This window comes from Hypoxylon trugodes, assembly GCF_022578975.1.
Source record: "Hypoxylon trugodes strain CBS 135444 unplaced genomic scaffold F4822scaffold_4, whole genome shotgun sequence".
NCBI classification, from domain to species: domain Eukaryota; kingdom Fungi; phylum Ascomycota; class Sordariomycetes; order Xylariales; family Hypoxylaceae; genus Hypoxylon; species Hypoxylon trugodes.
The window spans coordinates 2,461,974-2,486,316 of record NW_026250019.1 but is presented as its reverse complement, the minus strand read 5'-3'; the positions used below and the strand labels follow the sequence as shown (position 1 = coordinate 2,486,316).

At 47.5% G+C, this 24,343-nt stretch overlaps 6 protein-coding genes across 6 annotated transcripts; 2 read left to right on the top strand and 4 right to left on the bottom strand.

Annotated features, from left to right (window-relative positions):
- Window positions 1-145: 145 nt before the first annotated feature.
- On the bottom strand, window positions 146-5,493 carry F4822DRAFT_400400 (uncharacterized protein). The gene has a single exon (XM_051457855.1). It carries the CDS (start codon window positions 5,020-5,022, stop codon window positions 775-777), a length of 4,248 nt encoding a protein of 1,415 aa, XP_051315748.1. The 5' UTR covers window positions 5,023-5,493; the 3' UTR covers window positions 146-774.
- On the bottom strand, window positions 5,492-7,765 carry F4822DRAFT_400398 (uncharacterized protein). Its single transcript, XM_051457854.1, has 2 exons — window positions 7,255-7,765; window positions 5,492-7,186 (listed from the first exon to the last, which is right to left on the bottom strand). Exon 2 carries the CDS (start codon window positions 7,105-7,107, stop codon window positions 5,797-5,799), a length of 1,311 nt encoding a protein of 436 aa, XP_051315747.1. The 5' UTR covers window positions 7,108-7,186; window positions 7,255-7,765; the 3' UTR covers window positions 5,492-5,796.
- A 751-nt stretch (window positions 7,766-8,516) lies between these two features.
- On the top strand, window positions 8,517-10,904 carry F4822DRAFT_219584 (cytochrome P450). The gene is made up of 3 exons (XM_051453973.1): window positions 8,517-8,743; window positions 8,815-8,911; window positions 8,973-10,904. Exons 1-3 carry the CDS (start codon window positions 8,617-8,619, stop codon window positions 10,684-10,686), a joined length of 1,938 nt encoding a protein of 645 aa, XP_051315746.1. The 5' UTR covers window positions 8,517-8,616; the 3' UTR covers window positions 10,687-10,904.
- Window positions 10,905-11,788: 884 nt separating this feature from the next.
- Window positions 11,789-13,157, top strand: F4822DRAFT_428319 (uncharacterized protein; the record flags this gene model as incomplete). The annotated part of the gene is made up of 3 exons (XM_051460891.1): window positions 11,789-11,868; window positions 12,159-12,383; window positions 12,452-13,157. The coding sequence occupies 3 exons, from the start codon at window positions 11,789-11,791 to the stop codon at window positions 13,155-13,157; spliced, it is 1,011 nt and encodes a 336-aa protein (XP_051315745.1).
- Window positions 13,158-15,266: 2,109 nt separating this feature from the next.
- On the bottom strand, window positions 15,267-17,832 carry F4822DRAFT_428317 (uncharacterized protein; the record flags this gene model as incomplete). The annotated part of the gene is made up of 4 exons (XM_051460890.1): window positions 15,267-16,298; window positions 17,257-17,307; window positions 17,358-17,694; window positions 17,756-17,832. The coding sequence occupies 4 exons, from the start codon at window positions 17,830-17,832 to the stop codon at window positions 15,267-15,269; spliced, it is 1,497 nt and encodes a 498-aa protein (XP_051315744.1).
- Window positions 17,833-19,161: 1,329 nt separating this feature from the next.
- On the bottom strand, window positions 19,162-21,551 carry F4822DRAFT_437092 (uncharacterized protein; the record flags this gene model as incomplete). Its single annotated transcript, XM_051462382.1, has 3 exons — window positions 19,162-21,046; window positions 21,109-21,176; window positions 21,309-21,551. The coding sequence occupies 3 exons, from the start codon at window positions 21,549-21,551 to the stop codon at window positions 19,162-19,164; spliced, it is 2,196 nt and encodes a 731-aa protein (XP_051315743.1).
- Window positions 21,552-24,343: the final 2,792 nt, after the last annotated feature.

The window sequence follows — 24,343 nt, the reverse complement described above, 5'->3', positions numbered from 1 at the left end:
CTTACTCGAGCTTTTTGCTAGGTCGTGATCTTCAGATGTCTGATAGAGTTTCCAAGGGGTAAATTAGAAACAGGCATACAATAAGCTGAGATCAATACTGAAAAACACAATCATACTGCATGCACAAGATCAAATTCGAATAACATAAGATATTATACTTCTTTGGCATTATATTTACTAGTAAATAGGTAGATAGCCTAACTAAGCATACCTAGGTATCTATTCCTTGTTCACACGCGTTATATACGCGGTCCACCACCTAACTTCCTCGCATGCTGACTTTCTTCCTACCCGTCTTCCTAACACCGTCCTATTATCCCTTATCCTTCCCTCATGCCAAGAACAAGTATAGGACGGAGTAATCGATCTTTTATCTTCCTTGCCAAATAGAAAAGAAGGTAAAAAACCTAGGTATGTCCTAATTGAACTTTTGCTTTTTCCTACCCTGCTAACCTTGAAAATGCTTCGGTATTATTAAAAATGCTCTATATCCATCCATCCATCCATGCTTGCCTCCTAGAAGTAAAAACTAGTAGAAGAATAGGAGGGGAGGAATCGTATCTCGTGAATCGTGAAGTATTATTTTCGCTTTCGGGATGCTCGCTGCGGTAGTGAAATGCAGAGGTAGTTACACAGAAATACTCCAAGCACGCCAAAAGTAGACTCGGGTAATTTCGGAACGGATGAGGTAGGAGAGTGATGCCATTCACCGACTGAAATCCGTACTATAATCCTACACATCGAAAACTTCAACCCATCTGCTCACCGAAATAACTAGACCGAAGAGAGAGCGGGTTTCTTAGCCTCGGGCTGTTCCGAACTCGCAGAACCAGGCCCATCATCCAAATGTCTCTTCTGTCCAGCAATCTGATCGACAACGCCAGCGCTGGGCGGCGCAGGACTGCACATACTTGGTGCTGGCGCTGGGGTTGGTGCTGGTGCGGGAGCGGGTGCAGGTGTAATAGTCTTCGCAGTGGGTTCAGGTGGTTGTTGTTCAGCGACACCTACGTTACCATTGCTATTCCCATTACTGTGTAATTGTGTGTCCTCATGTATCCTTTTCTGCCCAATTTGATCCACGACCCCCGCACTCGGCGGTGCTGGTGTTGACAAGTTGGGAGTAGTCGTCACAGGTGTAGGTGCCTTAACCGGTTCAGGTCTGTCTGCGGCTCCAGCACTATTGCCACTATTGCCGAAAGCATCATCGTGTAATCGTTTTTGTCCAGTAATTTGGTCGAGGACACCTGCGCTCGGTGGCGCTGGGCTGGAAACATTGTGCGTTGGCGCTGACACGCTCGGACCAACCACGACACCTGGCGTACCCGCTGAATCCTTGCGGACCACTGAGGGTCGCGAAATTGAATTCACCCCTGGGCGTGTAATACCTGGACGTTGAATTGAGACACCGGGACGTGATATTGATGGTGGTGTCGGTCTTGGGGCATTAGAAGAGGGCATTTGCGATGGTTGTACATTAGGTGTAGTGGTCGCCACTCCTTGGTTATTTTGTACCGACCCGCTAGTGAGCATAGGTGACTGCATTGGAGCCGGCGAGGCGGAAGGACCTTGACGCGGAGCAGATTGGGAGGGTTGAGGCGGATGTGTTTGCTGAGCGGGCGCTGTTGGCGCAGAGGGTGTAACTGGCGTCTGAAGGTTGTGTGCTCGGCGCGCATCTGAGATTATCTGTGTAACAGATTTGACCATCAATCGGTCTGCTTCCTCCCATCCTTGAATTGGACCAGTATTTGGTAAGCCTTGCGCTCGGTCGATAGCCAAGTCAACAATAGCTTCCGCCTGGTCCGTCTTCTTCTTCAAAGCGACAACCATATTGTCTCTGAAATTCTTCACTCGCCGCTGTATTTCAGCCGCTAAAGTAGCCGATGGCGCTGGGCTTGGCGTTGGCGCGGTCGGAGTAGGTGTCGATTTTGCGGCGTTAGGCCAAGCTGGAGCAGGAGAAGCAGATGTTGCCTGCCGCTGTTGTTTACTTTGCATGTCGCTAATCATATTCGCCAATGCATTTATCAGCGCCTTCTCGACTGGTTCGAACCCAGAAGGTACTGTCGTCTGAGGTGGTACACCTCGTGCACGACATATAGCTGAATCAATAATCTGACCAGCTTGGTTAGTCTGCTTCGAAAGGGCGCCCAACATATTCGCTCTAAATTGAGAAATAGCCTTTTCAATCTCTGGTGACAATGGTTGTTGTGTCGTGGTACTAGGTGTATTTGAAACCGGTTGGGGTTGATGCTGCACTGAAGGTTGTGCTACATTCTGCTGCTGTTGCACCGGAGCTGGAGGTAATGCCTGCGGAGTTGGCGCCGCGGGAACTTCTGATTTGATGGGGGGGTTAGTTGGGGGAGGTGGTTTGGCGTAGGGGGAGCTATAGGTACTCTGCTGGGCGTTATTAGTTTGTCTAGAGAGGTAGCTAGGCGGTAACTGTGCTGGAGCTGGTATCTGTGCGGGGTATCCAGGTTGGGTGATCGGTTGAGAAGATGGCGTTGAAAGAGGCTGAGTAGGTTGGCCGGCGGGGGGTTGATATCCTCCTTGGAGCTGCTTTCCATCGGTCTGGTAGTTTGGCATGTTAGGCGCATAACCAAGATTATTAGGCTGTAAGTAAGCGCCGTTCTGGTAATATTGATGAGGTAGATGAGAGTGAAGATGTGCTGATCCAAGTTGTCGGTCGGGAGAGCTAGCTTTGCGCTTCTTCCCAGCGTCAAGCTCTACACCAGGGACGCGGGACCACAATCCAGTCCCCTCTGCCTTCTTGAAAGCTTCGTTCCCAATCAAGTTGTGGCGAACACTACTTTCCCATCCCTTCGTCTCTGCTGAGAAATAAAACCACGGATATTTCGACATAATCCTCTTGTAAATCTGTTTCAAAGTTAAGCCATCTGGAGGTCCATTGGTCAAAGCCTCGTCGATCAATACACCATAGTTTTTGGTAGGCTTCTGTAATTGCTCTTCGGTAAAGTCTTCCTTCCGAAGTTCCAGTGGCGGAGATTTTGGTCGAACCTTTTTCTCCTTCTTTTCTTTCGCTCGCCTCTCAGCATCGGAGCCTTCGTCGCCATCCTCCTTCGACTTTCGCTTATTATACTTCCTCTTCTCCGGCTTCTCTCCATCCTCAGGAACGGGAATTTTCCTAGGGCGACCAACTGGTCGCTTAATCTTCTCACTCTGTGGATCTTGAGGTATCGTCTTCTTAGAGGTTTCTTGCATTTGCTTCTTAAGCAGCCGCCGTTCCCTCTTTGACATTATGCCATCCTTAGGCGGTCGTCCTGGGCCACGACGTTTGGGCATATCAGTTGTCGCAAACTGGCCTTGAGACATGTCCTGAACCTCAGCTGACTCGAGTAATTCCATGCTTGGTTCATCGCCGATATCAGACTCGGCTTCGGCAGCTTCATGTTCTGCTTCTTCTGCCTCTGCCTCTGCCTCTCCTTCTCCTTCATCAGACACGATGACAGGTGTCGGTACATTCTCAATTTCTGACAAATCCTCACTTGTATCCCGAAAGTTCTCATGATCGGAATGCTCAAAATCAAAACTCATCTCCTTGCCTCCAATTGACATACGCTTACTCGATGTCTCTTCTTCATGGAATTCTTCGCCACCAGTCTTGCCTACTTCAACACCGTTGAGGATGAATGAAAATTCAACATCTTTAATCTGAAGTCGATCCCCACTCCTAAGGATAACAGGATCATCGAGGCCGTAATGCGTATCATCGCAGAAAAAACCGTTCTTGTGTAAAGCGGCGGCCTCAAAAACACCTTTCTTCTCATTAAACTCAATCTTGAGATGCTGTCTTGAGATACCTCGTGTTTTGCTCGCAATATCCGGACCAGGTGAGTGGATACCAACAAAAGGGATATGCGACGGCGACGGTTGCAAGGTCCCGAGATCTACCGCAGCAGCGCCAGGGGTATGAGAGACGTACTGCCTATTCGATTTTACATGGTCGCTTTGAGCATCGTCACCGCCGCCGTCCTCAGATCTTTTCGCAGAGCTCGGTCGACGTTTCTTGGTGGGTCGAACATTATCCTCGCCATCCGATTCGGGACCTAGCATACCACCCTCCTCACTGACGTAGGATTTACTAAATTTCCCTCGGTCGAAATTAAGAGGAGTCGGAGGCGGCAATCCATTTCTTGCATTCTCTTCTACCTTTCGTCTATAATTCAATTCCCTTTTTTCGTCCCTCCTTGCCTGATCCATGGCCCGTTGATCACGACCGATAATAACAGCGTAAGTGGTCATTTGGAAAACACTATCGGCGAACTCTATCCTGGCGAACGATTCCAACTTTTGACTCGCGCTAGTCGATGTGTGTTCGTTGGTGGTGGTCAAAGCATCGCTCTCCTGTGTAAACGAAGCTTGCAGCGAGACCTCGGAGGGAGCTACAATAGAAGGGACCGGAGGATTTTGATAAAGCGCAGCAGCATTCTGGGCGACGCTCATCATGTAGGCATTAGGGTCGATAGTGCCCTGATTTTGTCGTAGATTTGATGTGTTCCGATTTGCGTAGTCCATGTTGGCAGGGTCGGGATCAGTAGTTGCGACAGCTTCGAGTTGGTTGCGCGACCGGGAATTCTGGTCGAGCATTTGAGATTGATTAAGCTCCATGGGAAAGGATTCAGTGATTAGACTAAGATTGACAGAGGCTAGCTGAGCTGCAGAAGAAAGTTCAGCGGCGCCATTCGTATTTTGCAAAGGTTCGGTAGTGAGGTCAGGAACATCTTCATTGTCGCCAACGTTTATTTGCGTCGCCGCTGGTGTAGAAAGAGGGGATACGGTAGGCGGCGAGGGCATTGAATAGGCATCTTGAGGATCATCGCGGTAGGTGTCTTGTTGGTTCGTTAGGGGTATCGGCGCATTCGCATCGATGGTAGCGATGGTTGTAGCACTGGTAGTGGTAGGAACAGCTGCGGGCTCTGGTTCGGTTGCAGGCGGTATACCAGGTGGTGGAGAAGGGTCTGGCAACTGGCGACCAGTATCGGCCGGGGCAGCGTTGGACGAAGTCATCGCTGTTGGATTGGGAGGACAGCTCCTTCGTCTACGGCGTGCCGAGAGATTTTTTGGTGAGAATATGGAGAATCGCAGAATCGCGGTGATGGAGTAATAGGTAGAGAAGTTACTGCCAGTCCCTGCCAGTCGGGAAGGAAATGGGATTGTCACCGCCTTCCCGCAACGTAAAAAAAATACAGCAAGTGCAACAAATGCCAATGGCCCCGACGCTGCCAAACTTTCGACCCAAATTCCACCCCGCTAAAGCCACTAATCTGCGAAATTTGTGGTTCATTAGGTCCGGGTAGAGCTTGTTGGCTGCCCATGATTGGTTACTTGGATCCAAGCTAATCGAAGTTTAGAGTTGCTAGCTCGGGATAGGCTCCCTGCTAGGCGCTAGGACCATTTGCATATACTTTTTACAGTATATTCATACCCCTCAACTACAAAGAATGCAAGTCATAAGAAAATTTTCATAATATTATGACTTCAGCATATAAAGCGTCTTTAAGATCGAGCCGAGGCTAATGCAGAATGTATCTTGCATGTATTTATCTGACTTGTGGATCAAGAACTTCATTTCAGAGGTCAATGTCTTAAAAATGTTAAATGTAGGCACCTACAGTGATTGAGCACCATGGATTTTTTTTTTAACTCAAGACACCATGACACTTCAGGGTAATAGTCATACGATGAGCCGCATGCTGTCTTACTTGAGTCATAATATCGTACAACGAACTGTCGTATTCTCATTAATTGTACACCCATATAGGTATTATCTCAAGCAAACGCTCAGCGTAACAGTGGCGCTCTCTCCCCAGACCCACGGCTCCGTCTGGTTTCTATCCAATCCGCAATCTTATACGCCCAGTAGCAAAGCATACCAGCTACGAACCCAATCCCATCGTTCTTGAAAGCTAGAATGCCTGCTGTAGTCATAAGCATAACAGTCCACCTCTCAGATCTCTCCTGATCGGACAGATTCTTGTGTCTCTTAGAACTATCCTGCTGGCCCACCGAAGACTCCCATAGATCCGAAGCGCCATAGTTCAAGCTTTGACCCACCTTCGCAAGCTCCAAGCCAGCCGCAACGACCATGATACCCAGTAGGGTTTTAGGGAATGCCGTGAGCAAGTCCAGCAACGTCTCTCCGAAAATAATTCCGAGTAGCATCTTAAACAAGCCAAGCAATATGATACTAGCACCGCTTCTCGCCCCGAATCGGTATTGTGCAGCCAATCCACCGGCTCCATGGCAAACGGGCATGGCGCCGAACCAGCAGCCTAGGAGGTTCATAATAGCGACGCTAATACCGAGTTCCGTGACACTCGGCGATGGTAGGTCGGGTAGGAGGTCGGAAGCCAGGGCGCTGGCGGCTATGACGGAATTCAATGTAGTGAGTGGCAACTGGGCGATGCCCATGCCGATAGCATCAGCGCTCCACCATGGTAGCTTGAACCACGGGTTCCAGACGCGGAAGTGAGGAAGGTGGTGATGAGAACTCGTCGTAACGAAAATGATAGCAAGAATGACGCCCACGACGAAGATTATCAATGCATATGGGAATCTGGATGCTCGTTGAGTGAGAATCAACAATAGGAAAGCAGCAAGCGACCAGACCAGATTATCGAGCGGGAAAGACCAGCGGTGAGTAAAAGGCTGAAGCAACGAAGACCCCGCGGAAATGATGAGCGAGAGACCGGCACCGAACTGAATGCCCTTGATGACGGGAATCGGGATCACGCGTGTGACCCAGTGCAAAAGACCAGTGATGCTAAGCACTAAGACGATGATAGCTACCACGCTACCTGCAGCCACAGTCTCAGGTTCGGAAGCGTGAGATGCTATGGCGGCCGCCGCGATAGCTTTCATAGGCTGCACCGGTAAAGGAATCCCGAATATGACGCCGGTGGCGATGTTGTAGAAACCGGAGAAAACGAGCGTAGTTGATAGTGAGATGGAGCCATTTACCGCGAGGGTGATCATTAACGGGAGGAGAGTCCCGAGATCGCCGAGCGCACCAGATATCTCGGCGAGAGATGAGTTGCGTAGAGTTGAGACGTTATTGCGATGAAATCGCTTGATATTTGAAATGAAGGCCATGGTTATTTCCTAATAACTTTGGCCTTCTATGTTGATGAAGTTGAGAGAATGTGATAGGTAACCTACGAGAGGATGGAAGCTGGGATGACTGTCTCAGCTCCAAGTACGTCAGCAGGGAAATTCCCCCGCTAGCTAGGTGCTACATACGCGTGGTCCGCGGAGTTACCCGAGTCCGAGGTGAGACATAGAGCTCGTGGCTTCTATTTTTGCAAAACGTATAGAGCAATTCACAGCCGCAAAAGGAAAAGAAAACAATCTTAATACTCTGCAGGAGGAGAGTTGTGATAGTGGCTACATAGAGTTTACAGATAAGCTAGGTACACGATTTGAAATTACCTAGGTATCATAGGTACTTCTATCAAAGTGTTAGCGACCCCGCATCGAGTTACATCGCATTTATAGGTAGTTACTGGAAACTCAAGGGTCTCATCATGTCAGCAAGTTGACAACCCTTTTTAATTAACCATAGAAAGTTCATAGTATTACAAACTTAAATTCTATAAAATAGTCTTCAAGTATGATGCTATAATTGACACTTTGCATCAGAATCGATCTAGATGCGGCGGGGGCTTTCCAAGAGACTACGGTCTAGAATAAGATCATCGATCATCGATCATCGGACGGAAGTAAAGTACTTTGTCAGCGACTTGCATTTCTAAATCTAGCAGGTGGCCGCTAACTTGAGCGCCACAAGCTCTTACATGTATGACAAGGAATCATCACCTTCCCAGCCCGAATTATTTTCATCTGATCAATACCATTTCGGACGATCATTTTGCAATTCAAAAAAGATTCATCTCGTAGAAATCTAGATAGAAATGTATGTGCGTATGTGAAACTTGAAACATCGACAAGTCGTGAAACAAGGGTGCTGGGTTTCAAACGAAGTGATAGCGTTTAACAAAATTAAGTAGGACAGCATCTACAGCCGCAATAAGACAATAGAAATGCTACCTTAAACATAGGAACAAGTGGGTCAACTTGACAATGTTTCTTGAGGAGTTCTGCACTAGTCCAAGAAGCAACTACATTTTATTTTGGGACTTCCTTAATTGGTTGTTGCAACGGAGCTAGGGATAATGTGAAAGTGGAGGAGGCAACTCGGTACAGGATACAAAGGGCTGTGGAGGAAATATTTGCTGAATGGCGCACGGGAAGCCCAGGTCCCGAAACGTTAGATCCATCATCGGCGTAGCTCCGCGGCTGACCTCCTGGACTAATATATTTTACCATCTTGCGCGACATATTTCTTTGTCTTTCTTGATAAGTTATACCCAACATATCCGATTTTCTTGTTTGTTTGGACATTCTTTAGAAAAAGTATTATCAACTAGCCCCACAAAGATTTGACTGAGCCAGGAACACCGAGTTTCGTTCATGTATATGTAGTTCGATCTTCTATACCCAACTCATCCCGGCTCGGCGCAAAATATAAACTTCGCTATTGTGCGAGCTGCAAGCCCAGGTGCCACATTCAGAGGAACAAGCTCGCTGGAGTCGAGTGACACTATGATATCCTCCACGATATTCTTGCTGTTGGCTGCAGCGATTTTGTATGGTTTATTTAGTATAATATCAGGCCTCAGAGCTAACGTCGCCGCGGCAAAACAATCCGGTTTACCTTACTTCCTTGTCCGTAAGTTGACCCATCTCAACTGTTGTTCATCTTCGAATATATACTCCAGAAAACCTAACACTTCCTCATAGCATTTGCCCCGTGGAACCGAATAGGTCAAATATTCGCTGCAATATGGGTTCCGTTGTTTAAGTGTCTTCCACGTAAATATTGGCAAGACATTGAGGAGTAAGTAACTCAAGTATCTAACCCATCGTCAAGAATCTAATATCTAATAACATTTAATCAGAATATTGGAGTCGGGTTGGCAATATCAGCACAACCACGAATTATTCACCAAGCTTGGTGATGCTTTCTTGATTGTCTCACCCGGGAAAATCACTTGTTTCACAGAAAATGCAGAGGTTATCCACCAAATTACCTCTAAGCGAGAGGCGTTTCCGAAGCCGACAGATGTATACGCTATTCTTGGACAGTATGGCCAAAATGTGTTGACACTGGAGGGCTCTGCGTGGCGCATGCACCGCAAGATTACATCTGCATCATTTAATGAGAAGAATGCCAGCCTAGTATTTAAAGAGTCTATTAGCCAAACTCAAGGTCTGATCAACTTATGGCTTGGCCCTGATGGGCTCGGCAACAAAACGTTCAGGACAATCGAACAGGACACAGCGTCACTCATGCTTAACATTATCGCGAACATTGGTTTCGGTCTCAAAATTCTCTGGCCAGGCCAAGAATTCCCCGCAGATGCCGATCCAAGATTAGCTAAATACGCCACGCAAGAAGCACCCGAAGGACATTCAATGAGCTTCGTGAACGCCTTAGCGCTAACCCTCCAGTACCTCATCCTGCTCATGGTCGCACCAAAATGGCTTCTCAAAATCGTCCCCAGCAAGCGTGCAAAAGAGGCTTTGGAGGCAGAAAGCAACTTCGTAAAGTACCTCAATGAATTCCTACAGGAGAAAATCGAAGACGTGCGGACAGGAAACAGCACAGAAGAAGGGCTCGATATAATGGGCTCATTGGTACGCACAAGCTACGGCGAAGAAGCCGCCAAAGCCGCGAAATCAGATAAGAAAGGACCACGAATCGCGCGACTAAGCGACTCGGAAATCATCGGCAACGCTTTCGTTAACATCGTCGCGGGCCACGAATCTACCGCCAACGTGTTGCACTTCGCTCTTCTAGAATTAGCCACTCACCCCGCGTCACAGAGACGATTGCAGAAAGAACTAGACAGCATTTTAGGCAGCGCGGACCCGACAACCTGGGATTATGAAGCTAATATCAATCCCCTCCTGGGCTCTATGATCGGCGCTACCATCAACGAAACCCTCCGCATGGTCCCGCCCGTCGTCGATATCCCGAAAAAGGTATCGCCTACGCAAGACCAGCCTATTACTATAGACGGAGTGCGCTACCTCCTCCCGCGCAACTCGAATATCGGCATGGTAGCTATCGCCTCGCAGCGGAATCCTCGGTACTGGCCTACGAAACCTAGTAAAATCACGTCCGCGGAGACGGATATCGATGATTTCGTACCGGAACGATGGTTCCAGATAGAAGTAGGCCATAAAAGTGAGGCTGATGGTACGGTGGTTGAGGGCGCGGATACGGAACACTTTGGCGGATACGTGGGTTCGGATACTAGTGCGCAGTTGTACCACCCACCGCGTGGTGCGTTTATCCCGTTTTCGGATGGTGCGCGAGCTTGTCTAGGTCGACGGATGGCGATTGTGGAATTGGTATCTGCGCTTGCGGTTACGTTTCAGAAGTACAGCATTGAACTTGCGGTGGATGAGTGGGCTAGTGATGAGAAAGTGGCTACGATGAGTAGGGAAGAGAAGGCTGATGTGTATAAATTGGCGCAGCAGAAATCGCGGGAAACGATTAAGGGGGCTACGAGTATGATTACGTTGAAGCTACATGGGAATAAGTTTGTTCCTGTCAGGTTAGTTAGGAGAGGTGAAGAGAGGTTTGTGAATTGGGTTGATGCGTGAACGGCGGATAGGGGAGTTGTCATTTTGCATAAGATGGTTTATAGGATAAGAGGCACAGGTCACAAAGGGGGAACATTGGAAAGGCTTATAGTAGTGCATGAATTGATATATCATTATTGATAAAGTTAAAAATGATTATATTTAATCATAAGAATTGTGTAAAGACTAAAAGACTATACTTATGACTTATCACGAACCCTAAGTACAACTGAAGCAAACAACTCTAACGGCACACAACTTCACACTACATTTTCAACAACAAAATAATAGAATATCGAATTGCCCAACCTCCTGATTTTTTGAAGGATGAGATTTTTTAATTGAACCATGAAATCTCGAATTTGTCGTCTCCACACAAGTTAAATGGGACGATGACACCTTGATATAGCAAATCACATCTTGGTATTTCCCAATCGGTGCACCGTGCTCCAACTGCCGCCTTTCCCAATCTTGACGCATTTTAGGGGAAAATGTACCTAACTAATATAGGATGGTTAGGTACTTCCAAGGTTATGAAAGGTACCCCGGGGTAGGTAATAACGACCCCAGTAAGCTTTCCAAGGCTAGTTCTGGGGGGTCAGCTCAGGCAGACCTGCCTGCCCTGCTGGTCTGCTGGCGTATTCAGTTTAAAGCTTGCAGCTTTCTTGGGAGTGATTGCCGTATAGTAAAGTAACCCACCTGCACGTTAACAGTGGAATCATAAAAAATAAAAACATAAACAAGCCAGGGCACGCACCGCCGCGGGAAAATCAACCTTTCCAGCCTCTTTTTTCCCTCCACCACACAGGACTTGCCTTGCTTCTCTACCCTGCATTATCAACAACGCGCCACCCCTCCGTCCTCTCGACACGGTGCAGATTCAAGCCCCCCATCCCATCATCATCGCCGTCAAAAGACTACACAACATCAACACAATTTTACATACCCGACCCCCCCTAGTACGTCACGGGCCACTTACTGGTAATCTCGTGAAAATCATTGCACCTTAGTCGCCTCATCTGCGCGACTCCATTGATACCAATTCCCCCCTAATCGTTGAATATCTCCACGTCTTGCATTCGCATCTGCATCTTGCATAAATAACTATTCTCATCTTCCCAAAATGTCCGGCGCAAACAGTTGGCTGCAGAGGCAGCGAAAGACCGACCTAACTGAGCTTGCTCAGCATACTGGTTTAAAGAAGTATGTGCTTTTAATAACTTACTTGTTCATCTATCGTCAATGCCGTGAATTCCAATTCAATTCCCCTTGCGTCGGAATGTCGTGCTAGTTCCCCGCGAACTTCGGTAGCTGTACGCGATAGCGATAAAATCGATTATCGATTTAATTACATCACACTGTCCGTATCCGATCCCGTCTGAAGAATGCGGAACGGCGAGACATATTCTCCATTCCATCGCAAATCCCCATGCGCCACTCCGAGACAAGAAACCACATGGCTAACACGTTTTTGTTTTTGTTTGCGGGAATAGCTTCGAAGCCCTAAAGAAGCCCGAGCTCGAACTCGCTCTAGATGAATACCTAGCAGAGAACTCCACCCAGTTTTCATCCGATCCTAAGCTCGCGAATTACTACTCGAGTCGCGCTCGAACCGTTGGTTCTCCCGTCAAGAGGGATGCTCCCGATGGCGCCGTAGAGAGACTCAAGGTCGCAAAGCGACGCGCGACTAAGGCTGCCGAAGAGATCATCGCTCCCGAGTAAGTCGCGATTTCTCCGTGCCGCGCGTCCAAGGCATCACGCGCCATTTACTAACACAACCCCAAAGGTCGGAAGATGAACCCACTAGCACATCCACTGCCATCGCGCGTACTCCCGGTCGTGCCCTTTCCCTCGCGAGTCGCATTCCGCTCCCCGCCACCCCCGCGGATGTTGCGGAGGCCGTCGACCGCTCCACCGTAGCCGTGAGGACACGCGTTGTATCTCTATACAAGGAGTCGGGCATCACAGAGGCAACCCACGCGACGCGCGAAAGCCTGTCGACCGTGACCTCGGTACTCTTCGCTGTCGCCGCATTTGAGCTCTACTTCTTACGCCCTGAGATCCTAGCGGACCGATACGCGTTCACCATCCCGGCGATCTCGTTCCTCGGCACTAAAGACTTCCCTGTCTTCGTCCCTGACATGTTCCTGCTTCTCACTTCATCATTCTGGTCCCCTGCACTCCTATGGGCTTTCACAAGCTCCATTCTGCCAAGCATCACCGGTTACTTCATCAACTTGAGCGTGTCGCATCCCGCACGTGTCGGCCGTCGCAACGCTCACGCGTCTGTTGTTGATCCCTTGGCTTTCAGTATCGCCAAGGCTCTGATCTCCTACGTTGTTTACGGCCAGGGCATTACGTTCGGTGGCTGGATAGACGAGACATCCATCGCGCGCATCAACACGGCCATATACGGTGGCTACAAGGGCATTCTGACGGGTACCGCTATCACGGGTATCCTCAGCATCTACGATGCGGTTCTTAAGAAATAAGGGACGCGCGACGCGAAATCGTCTATTTAAGGTGACAAGCAAACAAAGGAAACATGGCCTCAACCCCACCCTATTGTTTGCCCGTTACAGAATGTGTTAACTGTCATACACAATACAACCTGTCAATAAGCCGCCTCTCACCCGGTTATTACCAACTTCTTATTACTATATTTTTTTCTTCTCGTGCGGCAAATCAACCACACACCCAGGAGATGGCGTTTCAATGGCGTTGGCGGCGTTTATTATATATGGGCGTCCGGCTCTTCTTCCCTTGATACCAGCCGATTTTCCGGCCACCCCTTTTTATCTTACCTTTACCTATATGAACGTTATTAAAGCTTGATGCTTGAAGGACTTTGAATGATGGGATGGTCTAGGGTCTTTCATCCAACTTCGTTGTGGATATGGGACTAGGGGAATTGATTATGTTCGAGATGTGCGATGAATGAGTTCTGCTTGTTGATTACTTTATGTCTGTTACCCCTCATCGATTGTGGCGCCCGCGTATTTGGAGATGAGGGGGAATATCTTCCTGGTTTTCAATATTGTGGGCTGATGAGTCGGGATGTGGTGGGAGTATGAGGGTTATTGCTTGTTCTTGTCTATATTGTGTTTGACTATCTTATTTTCGAGGTAGTAAAAGTGTGGAGGGGAGTAGGAAGTAGGATAGGATTAGGTGGTAGGTGGTAGGCAGGCTGGTTATGTATGATTTTCTCTCGTGCCATGTGTTCGTGAACTGGCTTCGGGTGAGCTCGTCTTTCTAAGCATCCGTCTTACCTTTATCTTCATCTCATTATTGCGTAACAGCACCCCGGGCTACGAAAGATGAAACGGACATGTATGTGGGATGGGTGGACATGGGTGGACGGCGCCTCGACATTAGGAAGGAAGTGTCCGATACATGGTATGATAAGAATATATTGCGACGTCTTTTTTGCCTGGTCAATTTACCTCTGCCAATTTTTTACGTTGCCGCGTCTACTCTTGGTAAAGCCCATCACCGAGTAAATTATCGCCACACAAGCTGGTTATCTACCTAAGGTACCCCCTACCCCATTGTACTAGGTGGCGCCACGGTCTTTCAGGGCCTGTATCACACTGTCGCTAGTAGGCCACCAATAAGCAAGCCCCAACACAGATCGACCATCATTGTCAACCGAGTCTGTGTCTGCGCCACACGTTAATAGTAACCGCACCATAGTGCTATTTCCAGACACAGCAGCATACGATAGCGGCGTCCAGGCATTGTTGTCTTTCACGTTTATATGGGCGCCGTTTTCAAGGAGTAACCGTACGGTATCAGGTTTATGGGCACTACCGAACTCATCAATAGCCGCCCACAATACGGTCCGTCCATAGTTGTCCTTCATATTAATATCCGCAGCCTCACCGAGCAACAGCCGTATAACAGATAGATTTCCCCTGAGGGCGGCGTTCCACAACGGTGTGCGGCCATCATTATCCCGCAAGTTCACATCAGCGCCCGCTTCAAGGAGTAACCGCACAGCATGATCTCCGCTGTAACGCCCTCCTGCGGCGCACCATAAGACCGATTGGCCGTCTACATCCCTTATGTTGACATCGATATTTTTGAGTAGCATTTGCAGCATCGACCACTGATCATTACTTACTTCCTTTTCCTGTATAATACTCCATACCACTTCCCAGAGTATTGTCCGGCCTTCAGCGTCCTGAGCCCCACAGTCAGTGCCGTTCTGCTGCAGCAAATCAAAGACATGTCTGTGCTTTCTTTCTACGGCAATAAATATTGCTTCGCGGCCCGCAGGGTTGACTCCACTGACATCAACGCCCCTCTCGATCAGAAGCCGTACAAGTCTATCGTGCCCCAAGGAAGCGGCTCTGTATAAAAGTTCGGCAAGCGACGGTATAGCCCAAGGGTGATCTAATAGTAGTCGTACAACCGATTCGCATCCTTGCATTACAGCCAACTGCAAAGCCGACCACTTCTCATGTGAGGTCGTTGGGCGTTCGAGTAGCCATCCTACTACTGCCTTGAATCCCCAAAAAGATGCGACTTCTAAAGGGGTTGACTTGCTTGATGGCGCCCATTCTACCCACTCACTTTCCCGTCCCAGATGCCGCATTAACTCATAGTCGAAACTTGGAGAATAAACGAAATAGTAGTTGTTGGATTGGTGCGTCATCCTCAATTTGAGCACGTTGCCAGTGCGTTAACCAATATTCGCTCGCATACTTGACGGCGTGACCTTCAGGTAGAGGAAATTTAAAATCTTCAAGTAGAAGTTGCCTTATACACGTCTCCGCAAGACTATGATGCGATAAGACCAGTTCAAATGAAAAACCCCACCAAAAATTATCTGGTCTGTGATCAAACCCGCCAGGGGGTTGCCGCCTAATTAGCAGTTCCCTTGCCGTTTGATGGAGCAAATAAATCCGCGAGTCAACGATAGTAACAAAGAGGCCGCAGATGTCTCTGATCGTCTTCCGGAATACCTCTTCCGTCTGTAGCTTTATTTCGCCAAGTTTCCGATGATGTTCTCTAATAGTCAGGGTCATTGCCATCTCCTTTAATGATAAAGGTCTTTCGGCGGTAACCACGATACGAAGGATATGCTTAGCTAATACTTGGTCGCGGCACCGATATAAGATCTTCTCGTACGCAGCTTCAACAGTTTTAGGGAGCTTGCGAATAGATGACAATAGATCGTCTTCTGTAATCCACGTGATGTCTTCTATCATTTCAAAGATGAGGTACACCCATAGATATGTGCGGTGGGGAGTCCGAGTAAGTTCCTGCTGTAACAAATATCGCTGAGCCCGAGACAGCTGAAGTTTTCCAGTCACGTTATCGAGCCTCGCTGTAATGACGATGTCGATTTCTTGGCAAATTTTGTCGACCTCTTCTTCATTCTCCCCATTCAAATGGATAATACGCATCTTGTTTTCTAAGACTTGGAAGCCCCGTTGAATAGGGCTATATGGTCGACTTGTTAATAGGAATTTTATGGAAGAGGAAGACATACTCGGCCTGGAATCATATAGTTCACATAAGGCTGCTGTTAGTCGACGACGCCCCTGCTCTTCGCATTCGTCGAAGGCATCTAAAATGCAGACCGTGTTCTTGGTATCGCAGTTTTCGAGTAGCTTGACGAAGACATCCTAAAGGCTGGTAAAAGAAGATAAGATATTGTCTCCTTTCGACTCGAACAAACTGAGGATAGCGTCAGAGAAAAGGACTGGCTTTTGTGTGAAGATCTGGTGTAAGAGACAGCACATTGCATTTTCAAGGCTCCTTTGGTCTTCAAAATCCTACTTGAAAAAGAAGTAGCAAACATTCAAGTTGGGGGTTTCTGTCCTTGCGATCTTCATAAGGCAAAGTATAAAAATGCGCGAGGAGCTTATTGCATCTTTTCCGGTGGCTCTCTCGCTCCTCTCCTATGTCGACATTAGTTTATCACCGGATAGAGTGCTATTATTTATAATTGGCGGATAATATTAGTAAACCTATGAGATTCTATACTAACTAGTTAATTCTGGCTGGGACGGATCTTTATCGATGGTATGCCTTAATATACCACATAGAACCCGATACTGCTGGTCGCTTCGGGCCTTACATCTCGCCATCTAAGTGTGGTTGGCATCAATAGTTTGTATCGTCTCAAAGCCTATCGGTAAGCCAAGCGTAGAAGAATGACCAGGCACAACCTACTTACGCTATTAGCAATGATATCTAAACTAGATAATAGGAGTGGAAATAGTTGATGAACCAACTTTTTCGTTTAACCCCGTTACACCCGAAATTCCGTGAGCCTCTTGGAAAGAGTAGATCCTGATTCTTCGGTTTACCAATATGTTCATGAACTTGAAGTGGATATTTGATAGGATCTCGCTATTCTCGTCCAAGCAACCAAAACCCTCTTATTAGAGTCCTGGAGGGCCAGTTTGGCTAAATTTGTGGCTATCTGCCCCCATCCGGCCGTCCGGCTACCATGGTGTGGCGTCCCGAGGAACAGAATATATTTCGTTTGCGAGCGTAAAACCTGAGATCTGTCTAATGCCTATGGTTTGATATTAGATTTCCTCACGACCAACTTGACCATCGTCGTCGAAAACTTACATCTTTAACAAGTACGCCGCCGAGACTATGGGCTACGAATATGATTGGCTCCTGGAATCGGCGTCAGTTAAAGGGTATGGCCTTAAGTAAGTTATCTTCACCTCATATTGGAAATAAAACGACAAGCTATTAGCTAGATCCTGATCATGCTGAGATATACTATTTTTGCTATTCGCCTGAAATAGCCCAGAAATAATGTCTGCGTTATACCCGTATGTCCACACTCTGGCCTCTGGCCAATCGGGCACAAGGAAGTCGCGTGGCCAAAAAACTTCTTTTCCTGAAGGCTCGTTGCTTCCAGACGCATACTGCGCCTTACTTAATCGATCCGATTTCCATTTCCATCGCTTTCGTCTGGGCTGACCAGTATCACCTACTGGACGATGGTCTGTCCATGTGTCTTTTGGATGGCCGTTTAGGCCATGGATGAAAACAACACTTTCCCACATTAGCTAAAAGTTTGCTTGGAGTGAGGTAGCATGCGCCTATTTAGTCGTACTTAACTTGAAATGCTTCCTCCCCATTTTCCTTCTCCTTGGAGAGTTGGGTCAAACCGATCCGATGTACCTCAGCCATGAAAATCAGGTTTCCTCTGGGTGGACATCAATGCCTGCTTATAAATAATCATGAAGAGTGCCAAAGCTGGATTTGTAGGGACAGATAGAACATTTTCACTAGAAGGGTACGGGCTGAGCTCAAATATTCAGATCCAACTCTGCCCAAGGAGGCCCAATTAACCAATCCGCAAAACTTTTCTGGCCAACGAGAGTATTTCGAGGGGAGCTCCGATGTAACGCATCATCAAGATCATGGGCTTTCTCTTGGCCGGGTTGTAAGAAAGCAGAGGCAGGCTATCGAAGCAGCCATTTTATACGCTGCCTTACTCGAAGAAACGGTATTTTTTTTTTTTCTACATTAAATTGTTGGCGGACTAACGTAGCGAGAATACGGCTAGAAAATAATTGAATGATCGGCTAGGCACCGCAATCAGTGAAATAGGATACGTGCCTAGATATTGCAGAACATGCAGCCACGATGGGGTTCAAATCCGATAGAAAAGCAAATTCAGCCTGCCTAATACCTATACGTCAGCCCCGCACGCCTACTTTTACATCTAAAATGTGTCGTTTTAATCGAATATCCTCATCGTCGATCACTACAAATAGCAGTAGAAACTCTGATGGTTTTATATAGCAAAAAGCTTTCTTTTCTTTCTTTCTTTCTTTTGATCTCCGATATTACACTTTATATACATACAGCTTCGGGCTCTCCACTGCACATCCATCTTCCATCTTGTGTCACGTCAGACACCTAACTCCGCGCGGCATACGACCCATCTCCGAAGCCCATTTCCCTCCCTCCTGATTCGATTGGTCGGATAGGTTGGTGGCGCCCAATAGTTAGGTTGTGGTCGGGTGTCGGCGTCATGCAGATGTACAAAATATAGTAAAAAAAAAAAAGGTGGGGGTACGTAGTAAAGTAAAAAGGGGGCGGAGCTTGCATTGTCGAAAAAATGCCGATTGCTCATGCCTCCTCAAACCAAAAACAATATAGCATATATCTTGCTTAAACAAGGTCAAGCCTGCTGCTGCTGCTGCACTGCATCTCCTCGTGCTGCGTAAGGACCGCTATGCCAGTGTGTATGATGCGAGATGATGTACAAGTGAAGTTGAAAAATTGAACCGGACTCCTCATATGCGAACGCCCCTAATATGCCATTGCTTCTTTCTTCTGGTAACCCCGTACCAGGCATGATGAATGGTTCGTCGATCTTCTGTTCCTGTTGATGAACCCCCCTTATTCCAGTATTTGTCCTATTCTATGTCTCCTTCTGGTGTGGACACTGCTGTGCTCAAGTTCCTCTAAAACTTTGGACAAAAGAAATATCGCACATTATTATTACTTCTATTCCTGCTCAGCAGGATTTTCCCACTTGATGGGATGTACTAGCATGCTGCGTAAGCACAGCCTTCCCGAGTTCTTCGGATCTTCCTCCTCCTTCTGTCCGCCTCGCTTGGTACCCTCTCCGGCACGACCGCCATTATCGCCTCGCCCGTCCATTTGAGCATATCCAAGCCAGCGGCGCCATAGGAGCCCAGCAAACTCACTATTGTAATACCAACTTGTCCCCTTATGGTTGTGTTCGTTGGTTAGATCGAATGGGGAGCCGTGGCCACTAGATGTGTGGTCTCGGCCACCGTTGAAAGCGTTCTCAATCTCTTGCTGAGGCCATTTTCGGTCCAAGTATACAGGGTGCGGCGCATACACAGCTTTCAGACCATGATGAAGAGCCATAGAAGGCGGGAACATCTCGCTGAACATACTATGGTGCAGACGCCATGTCTCCTCGTGCATCACGCGTAACAAACGACGCGATAATCTGGAAGCTGTCACGATAGCACACCTTCGCGGTGGCATCTGGTACTGCTTGTCGTACCCGGTCACATCACCAGCAAATACCCAACCGGACTCATCGGCATCGAATAGTGGGTTAAGTGTGATGAGGTCTGCATCTTCACCAACGCCACATTGCGTCATATCCGAACCGCTAGCGCAACTTGCTGGCAGAAAAACCTCACCCTCTCCAAGACCAGTCTTACCAGTAAATACGACTGGTCCTAGGATTGGTCGTTTTCCAGATGTTCGAGTTTCATGATCAACAAGCTCCGTGAAATTTTCCCAGCTTCCGTGAAGTCCGGGAATATAATATTTGCTGGCTCGTTCCCACATACCCTGCCGGCTCTGTTTCGCACCCCATTTGCCAAGCCTGTCAAACAGTTCATAGTATGATCCGGTCCAGCGCATGTCCATCTCCCAGTTCCAGAAGTGCGCGTATTCCGGATGCATCATAGCGAAATGCTGAAGCGGCATATGCGCGGATCGGTAAACTCCGTGGATATCACCATTGGAAGGGTTTTCGAATGTCTCGCCGAAATTGCCTGGGTAGTACAGCTTCATTTGGGCTTCGGACCACAGAGTACAGAGTCCATGGAACTCAGGTGGTACATTGACATCGAGGATGTTCTGGACAGTGGCGGGGTCCGCCCAGATAGGCGCATTGTTATCGCGAACATGCAGGAGAAAGTGAACATCATATTCACCACCTGATCTTAGACTGAGCTCATTGATCATCGCACGGAAGTTAAGAAGAGCATGGCTCGTCCATTGGAAGCCCACGTAAATTCGAATCACTATTGCAATTCGGTCAAGTCGTTTGCGACCGGCCTGTGCCAATTCGAAATCTCGGGTTTCGTTACCGGTGTAGAATCGACCTTTGTTGGATTCAAAGCATTGCTCTTGCGCCGCGGCCCAGTCGACACTTTCATAGTTGATTTGTCCAGTCTTTTCCCAGACGACTTCGCTACCCTCATGCTCTGTATCTAGAGCTTCGCCTGTACCACCAGATTCTAAGTCATACCCGAGACCATATGGGCCATAGCGACCGAAGCGATCGAAACAGACATCTTCTCGAATACCTAGTAGGTCATAGGATCCAATCGCCGCTTTGGGTTGACCCTGAGGAACACCGTTGTACGCATAAAGATCTGGAGCGGGTACCTCTCTATCTTCATCGATGTAACAGCGCTTCACAGGGACATAGGTCTTCTGATACTCCTCGGAATCGTAATCTGGATGAGGACGATATACACTAGGCCTGGGCGGCTTGTCGTGGAGCGTAGCGGATGAAGTCTCCGTGGCCCGTTGCTGAGTTCGTGACTGCTTAGGGTACTCGGGTTTGTACTCTGAGAAGGATACCAAGGACTTGAGACCATTGTAATAACCATCAAGACTACATAACGATTAGCAAACCGCGACATCGGTTTCCCTTAGTCGAATGGGTCTGTCACTTACTGCTTATACCTGAGCCAGTGCGGGCCGTTGGTATTATCCTCCAAGAAATCATCTTCCTCATTCTCCTGCTCTTGCGCCTTCATTTCCTGTCTCTGCTCTTCTGTTATCTCATGTATCGGGCTTTGGCTGCCCTGCTCCTGTAGACCGACATTTCCAAGGACCTGAGGAGCTTCCTTGACTCCGGTCTTACTTCCATGTACGAATCCTAGTACATCTCGAGATCTCGATGTCAATCGTGGATTGAAGAGGGTGATTGATAGCAGAAAGATGATGACGACAGTCCATATTACAACTCTTCGGTAAAGGCAATGACCTAATAGGGCTTTGACTCTAAATTTGGGTTGTGGTTTTGTAGAAATGGGAAGATAGACCTCGCTCTTTCGGGCCATCAAGCTAGGAAATGAGCCCGACTTTCGGGACACATAACTCGATACACGATCCATATTCCGTATGAAGGGTTTTTCGAGAACCGGGATTCTCAGATTAATAAATCAATGCTCAGCATCGAAAAGGTTGGGCTTTCAAATTCAGTACATTAGTATAATAGGGTCGACGATCTTTCTCTTGCGAGCCGCCCGTTACACCGTTTGCAGGTAGGTACCGGACAGTGAACCAAGCTCAAAGCTGTATGAGTTCACTAGTGTTGATTACCGATGCGAGGCTAAATATCAGACAGCTGCTGTCTTAGTGTTGCTTTGCGACCGACCAGTATAAAATAGTAGGCTTCGGGTTTAAATGACAGCTGACTTATATGGAGGCCTTGGCGTCGAAGGGTTCCAGTGTTCGACAGAAGCTTCGGCGGTAGCAAGCCAAAGATCGGATGAAAGAAAAGTTCAAGATGAATTATTGAGTGAATGACCGAATGAAAAAGGATTGTAGAATTATTTGTCTGGAAGAAAAAAGAGCGGATCTTCCACGACAAGGTATCTTTTTCGCGTTCTGTAGGCTGTAGGAATGATGAGTGTCGACGTGAAGGATGTTGCAGTTGATGTGCAAATGAAACACGCCGTTCCACAGGATTTGGATGAGAGGAGGGGGAAATTTCTGGTTAAGCAACAACTGGAAAAGACGGGCAAGAATAAAATAAAAAATTAAGACAAGGAAAGAGGTCAGTAATGTTGGTGGTTTGTCGAGGAGGTTTGCTTTGACTCAGTTGTCAGTTCCCAAGTTCCAATGACGGCTGGCGACTAGGGTGGACCACAGGGAAGGCACGACTCGCGAAAAAAAAAAAAAGAATTGGGTACTTGCTTTCCCTGTTGTCCCAGTTGTACCTGCCTGTACCGCCGTAAACTTGGTCAAGCCCGTTAAGAAAAGGAAAAAGGAGAAAAAAAGGAGACAACGACTGTCGATCTTTTAGGGATTGAATTTGGCTCGTCGCTCTGATTGAATTTCAAAACGTGGATCGATTGTGGGAATTACTAGAATAGAATACAGTATGCTAAAATGCATGTGTGTGATGCATACTATGTATTATGTATCATTACTATTAGTTTTTTTTCTTATTCCTTCCTTCATGTGCTCAGACAGTGTGATATGTAAACAGCTCGTTTGCCTCAGATATATGTACATATGTATTCCCGGGACTCCTAATGCATCGCATCGCATCTCATGTACAAACTCTCTCGGTATCACCTGGGATCTTGACTACGCATCTAAGCCTTTTTTCAATTCTTTAAAAGTGATGTGCAGTGTGGTGGTATGACGAGTCCACAGACGTATGGCATGTAAGGTCCGCATGTAAGTCTAACTAAATAGTCATCTTCATAAAGTGGATAGCCCCCCCGGGATACCGCTAATGGAGTTGAGGGAAACTTTATGATTAAGGCCTTCCGTAACCCTGATGAAAAAACGCCTGAATTGCACTTATGTCGTGACTTATTTACGCGCATTACTTACTCGAACCATCGCAAGAGTTACCATATTGAATTCTTGATGCCGACTCGTTATACCTAACACCAAGGAATCTACTATTCCCACGTGTATACCTTACTTATTGATTTGATCTAGGTACTTGTCCAAGATATTATAATAACATCATGTACCTAGAAAAGGTTAGATGAGGCTCGATTGCCAAAAACGGGCGTACAAGGATACGGAGCCCTGAAGGGTAATAGGGGTTATGCCAGATGGAGCTCTACTAGGGTACATATGCGGGCTGGTGGGGTCAAGTTCCATGTTCCCTCCATGTTTTATCGACGCCGCTAGCGTTACAGACAGTGTATTCTCGTCAAATAACGTTCACGGAAGTCACCATTGGGCACTTAGGGCCAAGCAGTTCAAGTCACTAGAAACGTGTATTGAAGGAAGTAACTGCACTGCCCCAGACTATTAGACTGCTCATATTCAAGTATTCAATCTTTTCTAGTGGATTCTTAGAAACGCTTAGGTGTCACCCATGGGACAGCCTTAATAGCGTACATGGTGTATTCGTTTCGAAGGAAAAATGCTTCCTACGTCATTGTCGTTAAGCAATCTCCTCTTCGTCACATGTTTCTATTAGAAGTACCTAATCTAGTTTTGTTCCTTATCTGGTGGCGCCTTGTTCATGTACGATATGCTACTGTATTCGCATCGCGTAACACTGCTGTGGAACTTCTGTTCAAGGCTCAGATTCGAGGAAATTGTTACACCGCAGTTATCCTCCCACATGGATGAACGGAAGAGGAGAGGCATTTAGAGACGTTTATAAAATGACGAGAGCGTTCCTGAGAGGTTGGCGTTAGCCTTGCCTACAATGTAGGGCTATATGTAGCTTCATATGGACTAGGGGGTAGGGCGTTAGTAGCGATCGACATCATCGTGGGGTTGCTAAAATTGCGCGGTAATCCAGCCGGTCCAGTACCGACGATCACCTTCCCGCTGCTGCCAAGCCCATAAGAATTTCTTGCCAGGGGAGAAGGGGGGGAATTCAATCGCCAAGGACGCACGAAGTGAGATCCGACTTGAAACACACCTAACGGTTCGGCCACTAAATTGCACCATTGCCCAGCTTGGATTAGGTCTGTACGACAATAACACCAAATAACGCGACAAAAACTTTTTTTAAGGTGTAAAGTTCATGTCGGTATTCTGGATATGGTAGGAACGCCTTCGTCAAGCGGATATTTGCGCTACATTACTTAGGTATCTAGGTACTTGCCTTCGGTTACCTACAGCTCGAAGTGGAAATGGCTTCTAGAAGAGGGGGTAACTGCTTTTACTGTTCAGATCTGTACTTCCCAACTTGACGAAGTTC

What these genes read in the sequence shown, in the direction of transcription:
- F4822DRAFT_219584 (XM_051453973.1), top strand. Translation starts at nt 8,617, where the DNA reads ATGATATCCTCCACGATATTCTTGCTGTTGGCTGCAGCGATTTTGTAT. An exon ending in TTTACCTTACTTCCTTGTCC is followed by an intron (nt 8,744 to 8,814) that starts GTAAGTTGACCC and finishes ACTTCCTCATAG; the next exon opens with CATTTGCCCCGTGGAACCGA. An exon ending in TATTGGCAAGACATTGAGGA is followed by an intron (nt 8,912 to 8,972) that starts GTAAGTAACTCA and finishes ACATTTAATCAG; the next exon opens with AATATTGGAGTCGGGTTGGC.
- F4822DRAFT_400398 (XM_051457854.1), bottom strand. Translation starts at nt 7,107, where the DNA reads ATGGCCTTCATTTCAAATATCAAGCGATTTCATCGCAATAACGTCTCA.
- F4822DRAFT_400400 (XM_051457855.1), bottom strand. Translation starts at nt 5,022, where the DNA reads ATGACTTCGTCCAACGCTGCCCCGGCCGATACTGGTCGCCAGTTGCCA.